The sequence below is a fragment of the Crinia signifera genome, chromosome 7 (assembly GCF_055691185.1).
Source record: "Crinia signifera chromosome 7, ASM5569118v1, whole genome shotgun sequence".
Lineage (NCBI taxonomy): Eukaryota > Metazoa > Chordata > Amphibia > Anura > Myobatrachidae > Crinia > Crinia signifera.
The window spans coordinates 105,707,222-105,729,022 of NC_139223.1; the positions used below are offsets into that span (position 1 = coordinate 105,707,222).

The following is a 21,801-nucleotide window of genomic DNA, read 5'->3' on the forward strand; positions in this document are numbered from 1 at the left end:
ATAAGATGATGATCGACACAACGGTCCATTCTGAAAAATATCAAACACAAAAATTAATCAACAAATTGAAATAAATGAAGGATCCCTGCAAAACACAATGCACTGTACAGTTATTCATGAATATGCAATAAGCAAAGACCACTAATATTTACCTCAGATATTTGGATAGATTGGATAGAAAAAATGGGGGAACTATGCCCAAATAGAGTGTATCAACAACTGGAATAGAAAGGAAAAAAAAAAGGGAAAAATAAATATTACATGCTACTTTAATATTACATAAGTGCAATATGCATCACATTTCAATACATGCTAATACAAGCACGGACATATAGCATAGGGTTATGTACCACCAAATGCAATATAATGCAATCCAATATTTCATTCTACAAGCACACATCGTAAAATGTGCTTGAAAATTAAAAAGAAATGTGTCACCCACTATCCACGCCATCCCGAAGCGTGGCGGCGGTACGCGTCCTCCGACCTTTTCCTACCCCCACTATCCACGGGGGTGCCAAGGGTGCATTAGTACCAGGGGTGGGGGATTGGAAGGTGTGGGGTTGGCGGAGGTGGGGGAGGGTGTCTGGTAGTGCTGTGGGTGTGTGAGAATCGTGTGCGGGTGGTGGAGTTGCAGGTGCAGGGGTGCCGCAAGGGTCTTATGGCTAAGTGGCTGCTGTGAGTGGAAGGAGCTGGAGACAGAAGGGGACCTGGACCCTCCCCTCTCTTCTGAGTGGCAGGGCAGGGACTAATGGCGGCCCTAGATAGGGTAATAGCCAGATCTGTCACTCTGTAACTCCGCCCAGTGTTATACACACACAGAGTGACAGATCTGGGCTATTATATAAGAGATATGAGTGCAAGTAATAGATAGTGATATACGTGTTTGTCACTTTGCAGTGAAAGTGACAAGTAAATTCTTTCATAATGGATCATATCTTTATCAGATTAAAAGTGATGAGGTTCATGGCTGTCACGCTCTTAGAAGCTTGGGGAAAGGGGACTGGGGTGGAGAAGCACCAGCTGCAGAGTAACATAGGCTGGGTGCTTTAACGTATGGGGGTTGCATCCACGACAGAATGGAGTGAAACAAATGATATAAAATGAAGTTAATTTAATAAGGTATTGCAAAACAATGATACTAATGGCACAAAAGATATATGGCAGATATGCAAATATAGAGACAATAGTCCAATATGTTATTGCAGAAGATGATGATGCTTGGTACTTGAAAGAATATTGTAATATTGCTTGAAGAGTGGAAAAAGAAATAAAAGGATCGGATTGGATAATTGAAGATTGACGATTGGGTTGAAGATTGGAAGATTGGATTAAGGATTGAATGATTGGATGGTTGAGTTGAAGATTGGATGATTGCGAATGAGAGCATTTATGGGAGCAATGATGGTGGAAAAGTCTTTAATGAATTTCCTGTAATTATTTGTGAATTCGAGGAATCTTTGGATACCTTGGAGAGTATGAGGACAAGACCATGACTGAATGGCTTCCACTTTTGCTGGTACTAATTCGATAGAACAGTCCCATGAATGATGAGGAGGCAATTTATCAATGGCCTTTTTAGGAAAGGTCTCAAAGAACTCTTGATATTGATTGGTTGACTCTTCTGGTACTTGGAGAGAGACTTGACGGGTTGGTACCAAAGAGTTAAAGCATGTTTTTGTACAGTTAGTACTCCAAGTTTGGATTTGAGAAGTTGCCCAATCGATACTGGGATTATGGGTACGTAGCCAGGGAAGGACAATTGGGTAGGAGGATTTGGGAATGACAAAGAACTGTATTTTTTCTGTGTGTAGACCAATTTGCATAGTTAAATGGTTGGGTTTTTTGGGTAACAGTCTCTCCCAGTATACGACTCCCATCCACTGCCGTGAGATATACAGGGCGGTGAAGCGGTGTAGTGGGTAATTGCCAACGCTTGACAACATCAGTGGTGATGAAGCTTTCGGCTGCTCCTGAATCAAGGAGAGCTGACAACTGTCTGAGCTGATGTTGAACCTGCAAGGAAATTTGAAAAATACAATCTTTGGTGGTTAGAGAGGTACTAACAACCCCTAACCTGCCCTCTCTAGTACAGGTTAGGTTCTGGCGTTTCCCGGCTTCTTAGGACAGGAATCGACGGAATGCTGGGGGTCAGCACAGTACAGACAAAGACGTTCAACTTGGCGACGTTTACGCTCAGCTGGAGTCAGTTTGGAGCGGTTAACCTGCATAGGTTCTTCCGCTGGAAAAAAAGGAGGCTTGGTAGCAAGAAAAATAGGTTTAGGATCAGATTGGTTTCTCTCTTGATTCCTTTCTCTGAGCCTCAGATCAATTTTTGTGCATAATGAGATTAGATCTTCTAGCTTGGAGGGTAGGTCTCTAGCAGCAAACTCATCTTTGATTTTGTCTGAGAGTCCATTATGCCGCTAAATAGGCCTCCTCATTCCACACCAACTCGGCTGCTAGGATTTTGAACTGAATTAGGTATTGACCCACTGTTCTGGATCCTTGACGCAGTCTTAATATTTCTGTAGCTGCGGAACTGACACACCCTGGTTCATCAAAGATGATTTTGAAAGTAGCGATAAACCGGGTATAATCTGCTAGTAGAGGATCTGATTTTTCCCATAAGGGAGATGCCCAATTGGGGGCTGAGCCAGTAAGAAGGGATATCACGTAGGACACTTTGGACCTCTCGGTGGGAAAATATAAGGATTGAAGTTCAAAATAAACTTAACATTGATTGATGAAACCCCTACAGTTTTTGGGGTTCCCATCAAACTTAGCTGGAGTAGGTAGTTGAAGGTGAGCAGTAACTCCTGTCGCAGTAGGCATAGGTCCAGATGATGGTGTAGATGTAACTACAGGTCCTTGACCTTTTTGCAACGTAGTTTGAATAGTATCCAGTCTCTGGGTCAGGCCCTGAAGTGCATGATAAAACTGTTCCTGAGCAGCCTTCTGATGATCCAGGTTAGCTGCAAGTTGTTGTGCAGGAACAGTGCCTTTCCCCGGACCTGATGCTGGATCCATGGAGTCAGTACAAACTGTCACGCTCTTAGAAGCACCAGCTGCAGAGTAACGTAGGCTGGGTGCTTTAACGTATGGGGGTTGCATCCACGACAGAATGGAGTGAAACAAATGAGATAAAATTAAGTTAATTTGGTACTTGTATACTATCACGGCTCCCACGATTGGCATTGTACAGGGAAAAATCGCATCGCGTCCTACGACCTTTTCATACCCCCACTATCCACATCGGCGTGGAGTTGAGAATAGAAAGTGTGGCGAGCGCAGCGAGCCACCGAGCCCGAAGTGTGGCGAGCACAGCGAGCCCCGCAAGGGGACGCGGATACCTGTGAAGCCCGCGAGGGGACACCGATACCTGTGAAGGTATCCGCGTCCCCTCGCCATGCTTCGGGCTCGGTGGCTCGCTGCGCTCGCCACGTTTTCTATTCTCAACTCCACGCCGACGTGGATAGTGGGGGTATGAAAAGGTCGTAGGACGCGTACCACCGCCCCCTCGCGGGCTCGTTGCGCTCACCACGCTTCGGGTTAGCGTTGATAGTGGGGGTGATACAGTGTGAAAAATGACATTTGGGGTGCATTTTACATGATTTCAACACATATCCATGATTTTTGTGAAAAATGGCATCGCAGCGCATCGCATGCAATCACATGCGATTGCATGCGATGCAATGGCATGCGATATTTTCACAAATGCATTTAAAACCCGGTAAAATCGCATCGCATCGCATACCATCGCATGCCATTACATATGGCATGCGATGGGAGCCGTGATAGTATACAAGTACCGTTAATTTAATAAGGTATTGCAAGACAATGATACTGATGGTTCAAAAGATATATGACAGATATGCAAATATAGAGACAATAGTCCAATATGTTATTGCAGAAGATGATGATGCTTGGTACTTGAAAGAATATTGTAATATTGCTTGAAGAGTGGAAGAATAAATAAAAGGATCGGATTGGATAATTGAAGATTGACGATTGGGTTGAAGATTGGAAGATTGGATTAAGGATTGAATGATTGGATGGTTGAGTTGAAGATTGGATGATTAGATTGAGGATTGGATGATTGGGTTGAAGATTTGATGATTGGGTTGAAGATTGGATGGTTGGTTTGAGGGTTGGATGATTGGATCAAGGATTGGATGATTGGATTGTGGATTGGATGATTGGATTAAGGATTGGATGACTGGATTGAAGATTGGATGATTGAATTGAAGATTGGATGATTGGGTTGAAGATTGGATGAGCGGATTGAAAATTGGAAGATAAATGAATAATGAAGATGGTGAATGAAGAAGACTTGTCCTTGCTGAGTGAGATCGTAGCTGCAGGCAGAGGTGACCGTGGAAGTAACCGTCGGGATGTAAAGCAAGGTGAGACCCCTTGGGAGGGCTAACCTTGCTGAGGCCTCTTTGGCGGAAATGGAGTCCGTGCCACTTGGATCAGTTGACGATCATCAGGAGAACTTCCAAGAGTACACTCAGGATTGTAGCGGACAGCTACAGAGCCAGGCTGGAGCAATGATGCTGAGGGATCAACATCATTGTACTGACTGCCGGTCTAACCCGGCCAGTCAGTACTTAACAGGTGAACTGTGCAGCGATAGGTCAGGCAATCTGACAGGAAGGCGGAGCCGCACAGGAGAGGCTGAGGTAACCAACAAGATGGCGCCCGCTAGTGAGGGCGACAGATTTCAGCCGGCCTGGATTGTACGCAGCTGCGCAATGCCGGCATTCAGTCAGAGAGCTAACCAGGCACAAACACACATGGCGGCACGCCACTCATACCCTGCATAGGAGCAGAGCACATAGCACCAGTGTCACCACGCGATGACCATGCGGCCACATGTACCCCACCGGAGCCAGGGACACAAGCAGAGGTGAGCGCCATGGTTCTATAAGTGCAGCTAGAGAGCCTAGGGCTGAGTACAGCACAGGGGTTTTGGGTAAACGCTATGGTAGATGGGACAATGGCTATATTCGCGCATGAAAATAAATTATGGCCAGATAGGGAGGAGGTACACAGAGTTCAGAAGAAATACTCAGAGTAATCCATAATTAAGAAAATAATAAGCAGTAATTCGAACATTAATTACAGAAAAGCTATATATTTGTTTTCTTCATTCAGTCTGGTCTCTTGTCTGAGGAGCTCACTGTCAAGATCGCCTCTCCTGATCCCCATATCCACTTTAGCCTTCCCATAGGCCCTCAGACCCGTTGGGTTGCTCTGGTGGTATATGTAAAAGTGGCGGACCACTAATGTCAAAGTTTTCATGGCCTGTTTATCTCTGCTGCATTTTTGATGCTGGCGACATGTTCCATGATCCGTTTTTTCAAAGGCCTGATCGTTTTTACCACATATTCTTTTTGCATATGCATTGTAGGTTGTATACTTCCACTGCTGTATCGCATGTGATGTGGTTTTTAATCTTCCAGATTTTGTTAAATTTGTCGTGAAGGGAATTTTGCGAGGTCATAAAAGTACAGGCTTTACAGGTCCCACATTTGTGGGAACCCATTTTGGTGACACTTGATCCTTTGATTTTGTCTAGATGGCTATGGACTAAAATGTCTCTCAGGTTTTTGCTTCTGCGCCTACTGATCTCATTTCTGTCGCTAAAATAGGGGACAGGTCTTCGTCTGTTTTCAAGACATCCATATGGCGATTTGGAATTTCTTGCCATTCTTGACAATATGTGCCTATGATTCTGACTTTATCATCTTTTTTGAGACTCTTTTGAGTGGGAGTGATGAGTTGTTCCTTGTTGATCTTCTTGGTTTCTTTATATGCCGTCTTGATGGCTCGATTACTATAGCCCCTCTCCTTGAGGCGGCCACTCAGGTCCCCAACTCTTTAAACAGAGGTCTCTTCATTTGAGCAATTGCATTTAGTGCTAAGAAATTCTCATTTGGGTAATTCCTTGAGCACAGGTGGAAAGTGCAAGCTTTTATAGTGAAGAAGACATGTCAGAAGAAAAAGAGCCGTCTTTCTCAATGACTAGGTGTAAGTCAAGGTAATTTACTTTTTTTCTGACTCATGTCATAGGTGAGGAGAAAATTTGTTTTGTTGGTATTCAGAATGTTCATGAATTGAACAGATACCTCTGCCCTGAACCACAGGAGAAGGTGGTCAGTGTACATTTCATTCTCCTCGTGAAAAAAAATGTCTCTTTCCCACCACCCCAGGTACAGGTTCGTGTACATGGGGGCAAATGTGCTCCCTATAGCGGTCCCCCGTACCTGGAGGTAGAAGTTCTCATCACATACAAAGTAATTTTGATTAAGGACAAATTGGAGAAGTTTTATAGTCATGCCATGCAGATTATTCTCTTGATCCATACTTAGAAAGTACTGATACCGTATTGATGGTGGATGCTTGTATAAAGACTCTCCATGTCACATATAATGAGCCATGAATTCTCATTCAAAGTGACATCCTGTAATTTTTAAGTACATCCATAGTGTCCCTCACATACGAGGGCAAGGTGATCACATATTGGCGTAGATGGTAGTCAACAAATTCACTGGTCTTTTCTGTTAGGCCTCCAATGCCAGATACGATTGGTCTCCAAGGTGGAACTTTCTTGTGCTTGTTTACTTTAGGTAGTATATACAGGGTCGGTATCCGTACATCTTTCACCAACAGGAATTCGTTTTCCGTTTTATTGAGAATTCCTTCTCTGGCAGCTGTATCAATCATTTTAGTATAGATCTACAAAAAGTCACTGATGGGATTAAAAGTCAGTCTCTTATAGCAAGAGGATTCTCTTGTCTTTTGGGTTCTTTAACATGTAGTTCCCTTGACCACAGCACTACATTCCCCCCTTTATCAGAGGGTTTAATGATGGAATCGTTCCACCCTTGTATCCCTTTTAGTGCCTTTTGTTCTATCCAACTCAAATTGTTCTTAAATTGGTAGGAACATTTGTTTGCTTCAAATTGGTTAAGGTCTCAACGATCTTATTCGACATATGTTTTGACAACTGAACAGATCACAAAATCAGGATAGAAGGTTGATTTCTTTTTAAGTGGAGGTATATATCTGTCTCCTATGCCTTCAATTACCTCATCTTTTGTGATGGATATAGTGCCATTTTGGAGATCCTCAAGTGTCATGACAGCAAAATATCTCTCTGAGAGGTTCTGTGTGTAGAAATATCCTGTGTGGAGTCCATGTCAGAGGTACTGTAATTCATAGGATTAGTTGGTGACATTCTTTTCCTATTGTTGTTCCATCTGTACAACTTATCAATAAGGAAATCATTCTTATCTCATTGGATCTTGTTCTTCTTTCTACTAATGATTTCCTTCTCTAGGTTATCAACCTCAACTTTAAATTTGTGATAGGTTTTCTGGAATTTTTCCAAACCTTTGTGTGTCTTCAGTTTACTGCACTGGTGATTTATGTAGTGTATTTATTCAGCATGATTTAGTCATGTTTAATTAGAATGTTGAAAGTTCCAACGAACAATTAGTTAGAACCTTTTCCCATTCAGTTCTGAGTGTCGTTGTGGCCAATTCAAATGAGGGGAAGACTCTACGTCTTAAACCCCTCAGTGTCACTTTCTGTTTTAAATAGCTTTCAAAAGTAATCTTGTTCCAAAAAGTTTTCGTCTGTTTTGTGTCAAAGTTTTTAATGTGTATATGTCTATGTTATAAATATCTAGCAAACCCATAATGAAGTCCCGGTAGGGGACGAAACACGTTGGGCACTCCTGTTTGCTATCTTTAAATGTTTGACATACCAGAAAAAGACATCAATATTGTCTGGAATATTACCATCAATGTTTGAAAAACAGACTGTTTTAATACATTTTTTAACTTTATGGACTTCCATTGTATGCTTCCAAGGAAAGTTGAATGTATAAGGCTATATTGATCTGATTTTAAGATCAACAAGAGGGGCACCATTTTACAATTGTACTTCATATATATATATATATATATATATATATATATATATAGTCAGGGAATTCAGGCGGCACTCCAGGATTTCATGAAAAAAATCAGTACATTTTTATTGTTAAGTCATCCAACATGTTTCAGGCAACTATGCTGTCCTCAGAGATCAACTAATCTACTAACTGATCCCTGAGTATGGGGACATGTTGGATGACTTTACAATAAAAATTCACAGATTTTTTCATGAAATCCTGGAGTGCCGCCTGAATTTCCTGACTACCTAAAAGGACCACAAGGCCCTGACAGGAAGGCATCGGGTAAGTAACCATCCACATCCATTTTGGAGTGCCAGACCCATCAACCACCAGCTTGTGCTCTGCTTACCTTTAACATCCAACAAGTTGGCACAATTCACTATCAGTATAGAGTCAATAATCATGTAGTAATACGGCGTGCGTTCCACACCATTGGAACGCTTGTCGCCGTATTGTTGTGGGCCTTAAGGTGGTCTTGAAAAAGGTCCCTAAGAGGACCGAAAAGTTGACCTACAGTGTGGAGATGTTTGAATAAACACTAAAATCTTTTGCATCAAGAAACCTGGTGAGTGCTCTCTGTTATATATTATATTCAACTCTGGAGCGGTAAATGGGCCCCATGCCCTCGATAATAACCAGCTGTGCTGGATCAATCAATAGACGGTGGATGGCCAAGGGACTTTAATAATTAATACAACAAATAGCCAGAGTGTTTGTTGACGTTTCAGCCTTTAATTAAAGCTTTTTTTCAAAACAGCTTACATACATAAAGCTTGTACACTCACCTCTATATACATGTGCAGAATCACTTGGGTAAAAGGTAGCAGAGGGCACTTCTGGACACTCATACACGGCGCCTTTCTATGACGTCACTTGCTCTAAGACGGTTGTCACAGCAACTGATAGTAGTGTGTACTGTTCAAAAACAATAACGTTTTGTTGAAGAGAAAACATTTTTTTCTTTTGATATATAACAAAAATTACTCTACGTGTATGAAAATAAAGAAAAACCGGTATACTTAAGTATATTTAACGTGCAAGTCATATCTACCATTAAATGCGATGTGTGTGTCTGGTAGAATGATAAAAAACAGTTTTATCCCAAGCCCAAAGACAGTTATAGAAAAAGCAATCGGCTTTCCTCCTGATACTAATCTATTTATAATGTTGTTAATATTATGAAACTTATAAATGTCTAATCTTAAAGGAGAAGTATATTTTAGCACTAAACACTAACCTAATTTGGAACACCTGTCTTAAACATAACCATTTATTTTAATGTATGCAACATAATTATATTCATAAAAAGCTATCAGGAAGTACGTTTAGAGAAAGCAGTGGAGACCCAATTGTTCATTAAGCCCTTTTGGGGCCATGGTGTCCAATTTGAAAATCCACATGGTTTCTAGTTTAAGTAGTTTCCTACCTCTATCCCCCCCTCTGAATAATTGTGTAACCAGGGCCATTTTAAAAGCAGTGTGGGCCCCTGGGCAAAGCAATGCACTGGGGCCTTTACCCATTCTCCTCTCCTAGGGGTGGGGGGTGCTATCAGCAGCAGCTTTGATGTCCCACAGGTGGTAGGGGGTTCTCTATCTTCCACTCAACATTTAGGACCTGGAGCAGTAACTTCTGCTAATTACTCCTTTACTGCACAGGTGGTGGGAGGGAGAACACTAACGTGTGGATGGAGGCACAGAGCTGAATGAAGGGTCCATTGTAAATGACTTCCAGGGAGGTATTATTATTATTATTATAATTTTATTTATAAGGCGCCACTAGTGTTTCGCAGCGCCGTACAAAGGAAAAATACAGGGAGACAAAGCTTGGCATAACATTGAATAAATAACAAAAATACAGTACAAATAAAGAGCGCCACAGATCAATACACAATACAGCTTAAATGTAAGTAGTAAGGACTCAATCAACATACAACTAGAGGCTTGATGCCAATGATGGAGATGAGTATGCGGACAAAGATGGTCACTGAGTGTTGGAGTATAGGAGAGCTGTGAGTGAAATGTGAAGAGAAGAGGGCTTTGACAACAGAAGGGAAGAGGGCCCTACTCGGAGGAGCTTACAATCTAGTAGGAAGGGGAGACAGACAGATTACAAGAGGTGCAAGCGAGTGGGTGGTGGTTAGATAGCAGGATGTAAACAGGCAAGGGGTCGGAGAACCAGCTGGTTTATGCAGTGGAAGGGTATGCTTTGATGTATAGGTGAGTTTTCAGTGCCCGTTTGAAGCTTTGCAAGGTCGGGGAGAGTCTAATGGAGCGAGGGAGTGCGTTCCACTGAAGGGGTGCAGCACGGGCAAAGTCCTGTACTCTAGCATGGGAAGCAGTGATCAGGGTGTAGGAGAGACGACAGTCGCCAGCCGACCGTAGAGGGCGGGAGGGTGTATGAATGGAGATGAGGTTAGAGATATATGGAGCAATGGAATTAGAGATGGCCCTGTATGTGAGGTGTTTGAAGAGGATTCTGTAGCTGAATGGAAGCCAGCGCAGTTTTTGTTGAAGGGGAGTTGCAGAATTAGAGCGGCGGGAGAGGAAGATAAGCATGGCTGCAGCATTGAGGACAGATTGGAGAGGAGCCAGTTGGGATTGAGCGAGGCCGGTGAGGAGAACATTGCAGTAGTCGAGCTGTGAGATGACCAATGAGTGGACGATCAGCTTAGTTGCACTCTGTGAGAGAAAGGGCCTGATGCGAGCAATGTTGCGTAACTGGAACCGGCAAGAATGGGCCAGGGCTTGGATGTGGGGTGCAAAGGAGAGGGAGGAGTCAAGAGTAACACCCAGGCAGCGGAGTTGGGGAACGGGGGAGATGATGGTGTTGTTAACAGTGATAGAGATATTAGTAGGGGGCATAGCTCTGGGTGGGGGAAAGATAATAAGTTTGGTTTTGTCCATATTCAGCTTCAGAAATCGCTCAGACATCCAGGTGGAGATGGCAGAGAGGCAGTTGGAAACCTGAGAGAGAATAGTGGGGGACAGATCAGGAGAGGAGAGGTAGATTTGGATGTCATCCGCATAGAGGTGATATTGGAAGCCAAAGGACTTAATAAGTGCACCCAGAGAGGAGGTGTACAGAGAGAACAGAAGGGGGCCAAGGACGGAACCCTGAGGGACCCCTACAGGAAGGATAGAAGGTGGTGAGGTAGAGCCAGAGGCAGAGACTGAGAAGGAACGGTTGAAGAGGTAAGAGGAAAACCAGTTGAAGACTGTGCCAGAGAGGCCAATGTTTTGGAGTGTGTGGAGGAGGAGAGGGTGATCCACAGTGTCAAAGGCAGCAGATAGGTCCAAAAGGATAAGCAGGGAGAAGTGACCCTTGGATTTGGCTGACAGCAGGTCATTGGTGACTTTCACTAGGGCAGTCTCAGTGGAATGAAGTGGGCGAAAGCCAGATTGAAGGGGATCAAGGATGGAGTGGTCAGACAAGTAGCTGGTGAGACGCCTGTAAACCAGCCGTTCTAGTATTTTAGAGGCAAATGGGAGAAGAGAGATAGTGCGGTAGCTTGTGGGAGATAAAGGGTCCAGGTTTGGTTTTTTAAGAATAGGCGAGACCAGAGCATGTTTGAAGGGTGAGGGAAAGATGCCAGTAGAAAGAGATATGTTAAAGAGGTGAGCAAGGTGGGAGCAGCCAGTGGGGGAGAGGGAACTGAGGAGATGGGAGGGTCCAAGGAACAGGTAGAGGGGGAGAGGATGAGATGATGGAGCGGACTTCCTCAGCTGTAGTAAGGCAGAAGGATGACAGAGTGGGGTAGTTGGGAGGGGAGGATGATTGGGCTGGGCAGCAGAGGGGGTATGGGAGGAGATATCATGTCGGATTATCTCAATTTTAGAGAGTAAGAAGGAGGCAAAGTCAGTGGCAGTGAGGGATGAAGGGAGGAGGGGTGGTGCAGGGCGAAGTAGAGTGTTGAAAGTTTCAAAGAGACGTCGGGGATTGGAGGAATGGGAAGAGATGAGAGATTTTAAGAAAGATTGTTTGGCAGAGGAGAGAGCAGCGCTGTAGGAGGAGAGAATAAACTTGAAATGGAGGAAGTCTGCCAGAGAGAGAGATTTCCTCCAGAGGCGTTCAGCAGAGCGTGCACATTTTTGCAAGAATGGCGTTATTTTGTTGTGCCAGGGTTGGGGTTTAGAGCGTCGGAGGGGGACAGTGTGGAGGGGGGCTACCGAGTCGAGAGCAGAGGTGAGAGAAGAGTAATAGAAAGAGGCAGCCTGGTTGGGGCAAGTCATGGTTGAAAGAGGAGAGAGGAAAGTCTCAAGGGAAGACAGGACAGTAGTGTCAAGAGACCCGAGGTTACGTCTGGTGACTGTGTGGAAATGAGGGGAGAGGGGAGGATGAGAGGGTGAAAGAGAGCAGATTGTGGTCAGAGAATGGGAAGGAAGAATTAGGGAAATCAGAGAGATTACAATGGTCGGTGAAGACTAGGTCAAAGGAGTGTCCGAGATTATGAGTGGGGGTGGAGGTCCATTGAGAAAGTCCAAAGGAGGTGATAAGGTCAATTATTGATGTCAATAGGAATGTTAAAGTCACCGAGGATGATAGAGGGGAGGTCAGAGGCAAGAAAGTGTGGAAGCCACGCAGCAAAGTTATCAAGGAAAGGGGAGCAGGGGCCAGGGGGCGGTAGATTACAGCCACAAGGAGGTGAATAGGGTAGAAGAGGCGGATAGTGTGTACCTCAAAGGTGGAGAATGTGAGGGAGGGCTCAGGTTGGATGGCGTGGAAGGTGCAGTTGGGGGAGAGGAGGATACCCACTCCTCTACCCTGGTGGCCATCAGGTCTGACCGAGTGTGTGAAGGAGAGGCCTCCATAAGAGAGGGCAGCGGGGGAGGTAGTGTCAGAGGAGGAGAGCCAGGTTTCAGTGATGGCGAGAAGGTTAAAAAAGTGGGATATAAAGAGGTCGTGGATAGTTGGGAGCTTGTTGCAGACTGATCTAGCATTCCAGAGAGCACAGGAGAAAGGAAGGGAGAGGACAGGTGAGATAGTAATTAGGTTGTGTGGGTTGTGGGTGCGTGTGAGAGGTGTGGAAGTTGAGAGGGGGTGAGACCTGACAGCGAGGACTGGTATGGGACTGGATCGAGGAGCCATATTTCTGTGTAAAGTTGTTCAGAGTAGTGATGTAGAATGAGGTTGGAGTGGCCTAGAATGAGTAATGAGAAGGTGATGTACTAGCGTGGAGAGCCTACAGGAAGTATAGGTAATGTATAAATGAGACAGAAGCAGTGTGTGAAAGCACTTAATTCAGTGTGGAGATCAGTGTCCAGGTTGTTCAGACTGTAGGTGATGTTGAGTCAGGTAAATCAGGTAGGGGGTGTTTTATATGCAGAGGAGGGTTGGATAATGGAGTGAGCTTAATATTCGTCATTTTCCTGTGGAATGGCAGCTTGTTTGACTGCAGATATCGCCATTATCTGGAAATAGATTTCTTAGCCTTCAATAGTATTAAAACATAGAGTCCCAACTTTCAGGAGTTGCTGGGGACCAGAGATCTGGAGCCAGAGCAATCCATTTACAAAAATATAATACTGTACACCAGACATTTGGAGCTGGAATTTTGGCAAATCCAACAAATCTACCTTCCTCACCAGAACTAAGAAAGGATGCTTTAGATGCCCAAACTGCACCACCTGCAATTTTATGCAACCGGCATCAACAGTATGCCATCCATAAACTGGTAAAAGGTTTCCCATCAATTTAATTTTGTCGTGTACTTCTAGTTTTGTAGTGTACATCATCTTTTGTCCCTGTTCCCTGACATATGTCGGTAAGACTGAAAGGCAATTCAAGGAGCGAATGGAATTACATCACTTGGACATATGGGCTGCTCTCCAAAAAGGTTTGAGTGACCAACCTTTAGCACATCATTTTGTGCAAACAAAAAACCCTCTGACTTCAGTTCGATACATGATTATAGACCATGTTATACCATTATCCAGAGGGGGGGATAGAGGTAGGAAACTACTTCAACTAGAAAAAAGGTGGATTTCCAAATTGGATACCATGGCCCTGAAAGGGCTTAAGGAACAATTGGGTCTCCACTGCTTTCTCTAAACGAACTTCCTGATAGCTTTTTATGAATATAATTATGTTGCATACATTAAAATAAATGGTTATGTTTAAGACAGGTGTTCCAATTTAGGTTAGTGTTTAGTGCTAAAATATACTTCTCCTTTAAGATTAGACATTTATAAGTTTCATAATATTAACCACATTATAAATAGATTAGTATCAGGAGGGAAGCTGATTGCTTTTTTTATAACTGTCTTTTGGTTTGGGATAAAACAGTTTTTTATCATTCTACCAGACACACGCGTCACATTTAATGGTAGATATGACGTGCATGTTAAGTATATTTTATGTCCTGCTTTTAAGGTGTTATTTTTTTGCACATAATATTGTTTTGTAGTTTCACTTTGTTTGACAGCGGGCCTTTTTTCTTTTTTTTCATGCAAATAGCTTAATTTTTTCTTATATATCAAAAGAAAAAAAAATGTTCTCTTCAAATAAACTTTATTGTTTTTGAATAGTACATACTACTATTGGTTGCTGTGACAACCGTCTTAGAGTAAGTAACGTCATAGACCAGCGCCGTGTACGAGCATCCAGAAGTGCCCACTGCTCCCTGTCACCTGAGTGATTCTGCACATGTATATAGAGGTGAGCGTACAAGCTTTATGTATGTAAGCTGTTTTGAAAAAGGCCTTAATTAAAGGCTGAAATGTCAACTAATACTCTGGCTATTTGTTGTATTATTTATTCAAGTCCCAAGTGCCGCTGCCATCTACCGTATATATATATATATATAGATAGATAGTGATAGAAAGCGTCACTCCAGGGCTTGTTATACAGTGTAATTTATTAGGTCAATGCCGTTTCGGGCCTCAGCCCGTCATCAGGACACCAGTCGGGCTGAGGCACGAAATGGCGTATACCTAATAAAGTACACTGTATCACAAGCCCTGGAGCGACGCTTTCTATCACTATCTACTTTGGCGCACCTGAAGCAGGCACCCAGGCAAGTAAAGTGACCCTGATAGCAGCAACAGTGAGTGCCGGTCCATGGATCTTTATATATATATATTTATATATATATATATATATATATATATTAGCACACATAGGTTTTGTGGTGTCAGCTTTTTGTCTATACCAAGACCCTTATTTGAGTGCCGCCACATCACGCAGCAACCTCTATGATTTTCATTCGGAGGGTACCGGGGGCCAATTGTTTCAGACTGATACAGAGCTGCATATACTATATATATATATATATATATATATATATATATATATATATATATATATATATATATATATATATATATATATATATAGTATATATATATATATATATATATATATATATATATATATATTATATATATACACACACAGACCGGGGGAGGCGCGGCACACACGGCAGGAACAAACTCACAATACACCACATCTGCGAACAGATGGTGTATCGTGAGTTTCTTCCTGCCGTGTGTGCCGTGCCTCCCCCACACAGAGCTAGCAAGCCACTCTGCAGAACCAATACTTTCTTTCCAGCAGGGGTAAGGCAGTCCATGAATTTTCAAGTTCTCTCCAGAGCAGCATAAAGTTACAATAGTGACTCTGCTAGTTTCTTCTATCTATAGACTGTCAGCAGAAGTCCTATCAAGTGCCCCCCTAACTCTTTTCTTGGTGGTGCCATCTGAGTGTAAAGCAGCAGTTCCTGTATCCCTGGGGCTATCCCAGTGTCAGCTCCCGCATCTGTTCCTGTATACATGGTGCCATCACAGTGTCAGCTGCCAGCATTACTGAAAAGCAGGTATAGCAGCACCACAAGCCAGTCTGGTTTCACAAATCAGCACATACATGACAGTAACTTCTAGATCCTTAATATACATCCATTCCAAATGTATTTAAGCTTACACCCTCCCAAAGACTGCAGTATTTTATCTAGATGTGTGCAGTTTATCCTCACTAATGTATACAACTGATCTATTCTTAATAGGATCTGTCTCTGTATTTGCATACTTACAATAACAGGTATCAAAGCATCCGAAGAACAATGACTAATGATCAGCCAGAGGAAGTGGCAAATCCAGTCGAAGGAGCTCTGGCCGAAGAGGATGTTGACTATCATCATTCAACTGCAGGTTTGTGAAATATTTCTAAAACAATGTTACACTGCTATGCCCTTATATACAGTAGGCTTTATTTAATCCTACAATAAGTATTGGTATCTTAACAGCAGTCAGAAATGCTCTTTACCAGAACTTTTTGTCCCCCATCAACATATTGAAGGATAACTTAGACCCGCCACTCTTGGGAATTCAGCTGTCCCTGTGCCAGGGCAACCCTCTCAGCATTCTCATAACAGTGAAGGAGACACTGCAACTGCTCCTGTACGCTTCTCAGTTCTCGAGGACACAGGACACAGTTCCTATACATGCTGAATGCATGTAGTGGGTCCTCTTGTTGCTCGTACACCCATCGGATAAGAGCGCAGTGTGAGCGGCCTTCGGAGGGTGTGCTGCATTGTAGCCTCCATTCTGCAATTAGGTCCTCCAGACTTATTCTTGCTAATGGATCTCCAGATTCTGCACGCCACAGTTCCTCTGCCTCCCCACCAGGGATCTCTGTAGTGGACCCCTCGGTCATCCACCCAAGTGGCACCATCAACTCCTCCTTCCTTTGGGTTCTCTTTCTGGGCTCCTTCCCAGAACCCAACTTCACCCGGTGCTGGCATGCTAGCCTCTGCAATCCAGCTTCTATGTATTAGCTAATGAGTGGCGTTACTTACCTCTGTGACAAAAGCCTTCCATGCTACAGTATGTAGCAGGTTTCCTGCAGCAGCCTCAAGTACATACTGCTCAAATTCATCGGTCAGGTAAGCTGCTTTCTCCTCTGTAGTACCTCCTGTCCATACATTAATCCACCCATATGCTGCTTCCCAATCCTCCCAAAAAAGCTGCATCATTGTGGATGGACTCCTCATGCCCCATTCCTCAGCTAGCGACTCCATGACAATTGCTCATCTATGAGCCTCACTGCTCTGGGCGACTTGGAGCACTTCGTGCCTCTCTTTAGACAATGCCGTCCTTTTCCTGGAGCCATTCTCCACATGGGCTGCAATCGTAGAGCTCGGTCAATGTCACTTGCAGGACCCCCTTACCTTAGCTTCCATTTCTGGGCCACAGCACACTCCACCATTCCCTCGCTTGCAGGGAATGGCCGCCAGGTCATTCCATTATTACACTTCCTGATTTGATATGGCATCCGGTCATATGGAACGCACAGCCGTTTTTAAAGTCTGTTTTGGATGAGGATTCCACAAGTCCATATATAAAGTAAAATACATAACAAATAAAAATGGGTATTAATAGAATCATATTGATTAATACAAAAACACATGAAGCAATAGGAAAATAAGAAAAAACGGATGGGTACAGTAACCACACTTAAAAAAGGGAATGGAAATCTATAGGAACCATTTGATTTCAAATTCACAATTAAGTCCACCAGGTACTAATGTTTTTAATTTATGTATCCAGGACATTTCAGCCTTTGCTAGGCAAACGTCGACATTATTACATCTCCAATTGGGGTTAATTTGTTGAATACCACAAAAGAATTTAATATGACAGGGATTAAAGTGGTGAACTTTTTTGAAATGTGCGGTTACTGTGTGGGCCTCAAGGTTTTTTTTTATTATTGTATATATGCTCAGCTGTTCTGATTTTTAAGCACCTCATGGTTTTCCCAATATAAATCAATCCGCAGGTGCATTCTAGGGCATACATGACATTCTTTGAAAAATTATTTTATGGGATATTTGCATCCCTTTATTTTAAAACCCTTCATTTTGCTGGGACCCTTTGTTGACCTACACATGGTCAAGTTCACAGTGATAAAAACCATGACTAAGCACACTGTTTCTCTTGGGAGCATCAAGGGCACTGATTACTAGGGTGTCCTTAATCGTAGTGGATCTTCTATAGATGAATTTTGGTTTTGGGGGAAGGTGGGATCCCAAAACCCTACGATTAAGGACACCCTAGTAAATAGTGCCCTTGATGCTCCCAAGAGAAACCGTGTGTGTAGTCATGGTTTTCATCGCTGTGGACTTTGCTTAATGTGTATGTCAACCAAGGGTCCCAGTAAAATAAAGGATTTTGAAGTAAAGGGATGCAAATATCCCATAAAATAATTTTTGATTTTTGACATGCAATTCAAAGAATGTCATATATGCCCTAGAATGCACCTGTGGATTGATTTATATAGGGAAAACCATGAGGTGCTTAAAACCCAGAACAGCTGAGCATATATACAATATTAAGAAAAACCTTGAGGGCCACACAGTACCTGCACATTTAAGAAAAAGTTCACCACTCTAATCCCTGTCATATTAAATTCTTTTGGGGTATTCAACAAATGAACCCCAATTGGAGATGTAATAATGTCGACATTTGCCTAGCAAAGGCTGAAATGTCCTGGATAAATACATTTAAATCATTAGTACCTGATGGACTTAATGGTGAATTTGAAATCACATGGTTCCTATAGCTTTACATTCCCTTTTTAAGTGCGGTTACTGTACCCATTTGGTTTTTCTTATTTTTTCCTTCTATTCCTTCTGCTTCATGTATTTTTGTATTAATCAATATGCTTCTATTAATACCTATTTTTATCAAATTGTGTATCTTTTATGTATATCTTTATATATGGACTTGTGGAATTATCATACAAAAAGACTTAAAAAATGACTGTGCGCTCCAAGGAGCGTTCCATATGACCGGATGCCATATCAAATCAAGAAGTGTAATAACGGAACACAGAAAATAGAGATGGGACATTATTTCTGGGAACACTCAATACCTCCCGTAGCATCACTTCCGCCTTTGAACTTCTGTCATCGTTATCGCCGGCATTTCACACAGCTATGTATGTTTTACAAATTATGTACGGGGATAAAAGGGCCCCATTTAGCATCAACGGCTATGCTTCTGATGAAGGGCTTAATTGCCTGAAAGCGCGCTCAAGCTTGCCCCTGTTGCTGATCAGACCCCTTCTGGATGTGAGAACTGTCACCATCTGTTGGAACCTGCCTGTTGCCCTGCTGGTCAGTGTCATGAGAGAGGATTCTGGCTCTTGTGTTATTCATCTGAGGAGGTTGTCTATCCACTCCTGTAGATTACATGCTTTCTATTTTTTTTTATCATGTGAGTTTGTACAATAAATTTTCTTTTTTAAATATACAAACAGTGTTGCACTAGATATATATTTTTCAAGTTTCCAGATCAAAGTGGATTTTAGACAAGGCTTCATGAAAACACTCTTTGATTTTTTTTTATCATGTGAGTTTGTACAATAAATTTTCTTTTTTAAATATACAAACAGTGTTGCACTAGATATATATTTTTCAAGTTTCCAGATCAAAGTGGATTTTAGACAAGGCTTCATGAAAACACTCTTTGATTTATGCTTTTGAAAACTACAGTACGTCGCTGTGAGTGCATCATGGAAAATAAAATACCTTTTATGTGCTTAAACAATATTTGCACTATAATTTTTTCTTTCCCCAAGGTTCATTCAAGGGGGATTGTGTGCATCTACTATTAAGTAGTGTGTAAGTTAAGACTATACACATTACACCAGGCAGAGCAGCGATGGTGCCACCCCTATTGCTCTGCGTACAGTTAGTTACGGCCCTTCTCAAGTCTACTACAAATTGCAGATATTTAGTAAGAAACATAGCAAAAGATGTGTTGCTACTCCTATGTGTTACAATTTTTAATGGCCTTTTCTCAATTAATAATTCTGGCTTGCTTTTCAGATTTCCGTAGAGAGAATGCTCTTCCACATTCTACCTCAAGGTCCAGGCTCAGTTTGCTGCTCAACTCACCACCTGTGAAATTCCTCACTAGCCCAGAGTTCTTTACAGTTTTGCATTCAAACCCTGTAAGTAAAAAGTTATGGTAACTTTTTCAAGGACTGTAAGTGTCATGTACATACCTATATAATGCAGGCTTCAGCAAGTTCCCAAAGAGTCTGTCCGATGTTTTAGAGCAGCATTCATTTAAAAGGCAAGGGTGCTGTATATGGTTTTGCATTTTAAATGATTGCCACTTTAAAACATGGATCAGACTTGGGGGAAGCTTGCTGGTGCCTGCATCAATCAGAGTATTTGTAAGACTACTTTCTAAACTTTATGAAAATGCAGATCAGTATTTTGTGATGTTTGAAAATTTGGTAATTATATTGTACATACTTCCCAAGTCTATTAACTGCACCTGTAAAATTATTATGCACCTACCTGTAGCTTTGCAGTTTATTGGATCCGCTGATCCAATAACAGTTATCACACAGGGAACACATACCTGTGCAGCTCAGCGGGTATGTGTTCCCTGTGTGATAATTGTACTGTCTCTGCTTATAATGTTACCTACCTGTTACCTACCTGGCTGCTGCAATGACCAGTGGCACTGCTGGTGGATGCCTAGGCGCCGTATAGCTCAGTGAATATATGTTCTCTGAGTTTATAACTCCTAGGGTACATCAAGCGTATACCTGTATGTGTTATGTATATGTGTACTGTCACTGTTTAACTATACCTAACTGGACGTTGCACAGCAATCCAAATACATTAGTATACGCAAGTATACCTGGCCAATAACGCTGATTATGCAAATGAAAACAGTATAAAACCCTACTGACACATTAAGGCTACCCAGTTACGTTTACTTACAGATGTGTCCTATTGTTGCTTCAGTCATACAAAATAGTCCCTATTGGTGCACCAGGTACCATGCTACTCTGCAATATTGAGAACCTTATTTAGCCCTCTACACAACTTATATACTTTGTAAGCCCTTGATGCAAGCACCTTTTATATTCATAAGCCTATTGATACTACGATTTCCACATTTTTCAACTGTTCATGTTAAGTCAAGTGTGTTTTGAATGCATTTTTGTGGACCCTATTCTGTATAGTACAACAAAAGTGCATGTGTACTTTTTATGGGAAGTGTTTCACATGTTCAGCATGCATGGGCTTATACACAATTAAGAGGGCTAGCTGGAATAAAGTGGCACTCATTTACACCCATGGTATCCAAATTCAGGCTTTTTTGCCTGTCTTTTTAGTGCAAATTAAGTTTTATTGGTTTTGGATACAACAGGTATATAAACAATTTTTGGTAACAATGTAGTGGTATGAAATATCCGAATACCAAAATGTACAAGTATAATAATTCGGTAAGAGGTTGTACAGTGAAGTATAGAAAAAGAAAGCGGGGGAGAGCAAGGAAGAAAAGGAAGTAAGGGCAATAGGGAGGTGGGAAGGGGGGTACTCCGGGTTCCTCTGAATAGTAATACAGTAAGTTTTTATCTTACCCATAAAGGCAAAAACAGAGAGTAGCAAGTGACCGGTATGGGGAGGGCCTAGGATGATTGGGACGCCATGACATCACTATTTGTCCGTGTATCCTGAAAGGCTAACCAACGGGCCATGTATTCCTGAACTGAGCATATATATCGTCTACGGAGGACAGGATATCCTCCAAATCCATGTAAAAATCTATTGTTTTAAACCAGTCTCTAATTGTTGGAGGGGAGGGGGAACACCACCTTGCTGTTATAATTGATTTAGCAGCATTATATAAATGGCACAATAGGGATTTTTTGTATCTCGAGAGAGGTGCAGGGGAGAGATGGAACAACCAACACAGAGGATTTGTGGGAACCGGGTCTCCTAATATAATCCTAGAGAGTTTGAAAATATCAGGCAAGAAGGGAATTATGAGGGGGCATTGCCACCATATGTGGAATGAGGTGCCAGGAGCCCC

General features: G+C 42.4%; 1 protein-coding gene across 2 annotated transcripts in view; it reads left to right on the top strand.

Moving 5' to 3' along the window:
- HECW2 (HECT, C2 and WW domain containing E3 ubiquitin protein ligase 2) overlaps positions 1-21,801 on the top strand; it is a 478,030-nt gene that overhangs the window by 200,885 nt on the left and 255,344 nt on the right. For both annotated transcript variants that reach the window (XM_083153595.1, XM_083153596.1), the window contains 2 exons: positions 16,001-16,110; positions 19,791-19,915. In XM_083153595.1, the coding sequence (XP_083009721.1) occupies positions 16,001-16,110; positions 19,791-19,915 (235 nt within the window). The remainder of the gene's footprint in view (positions 1-16,000; positions 16,111-19,790; positions 19,916-21,801) is intronic.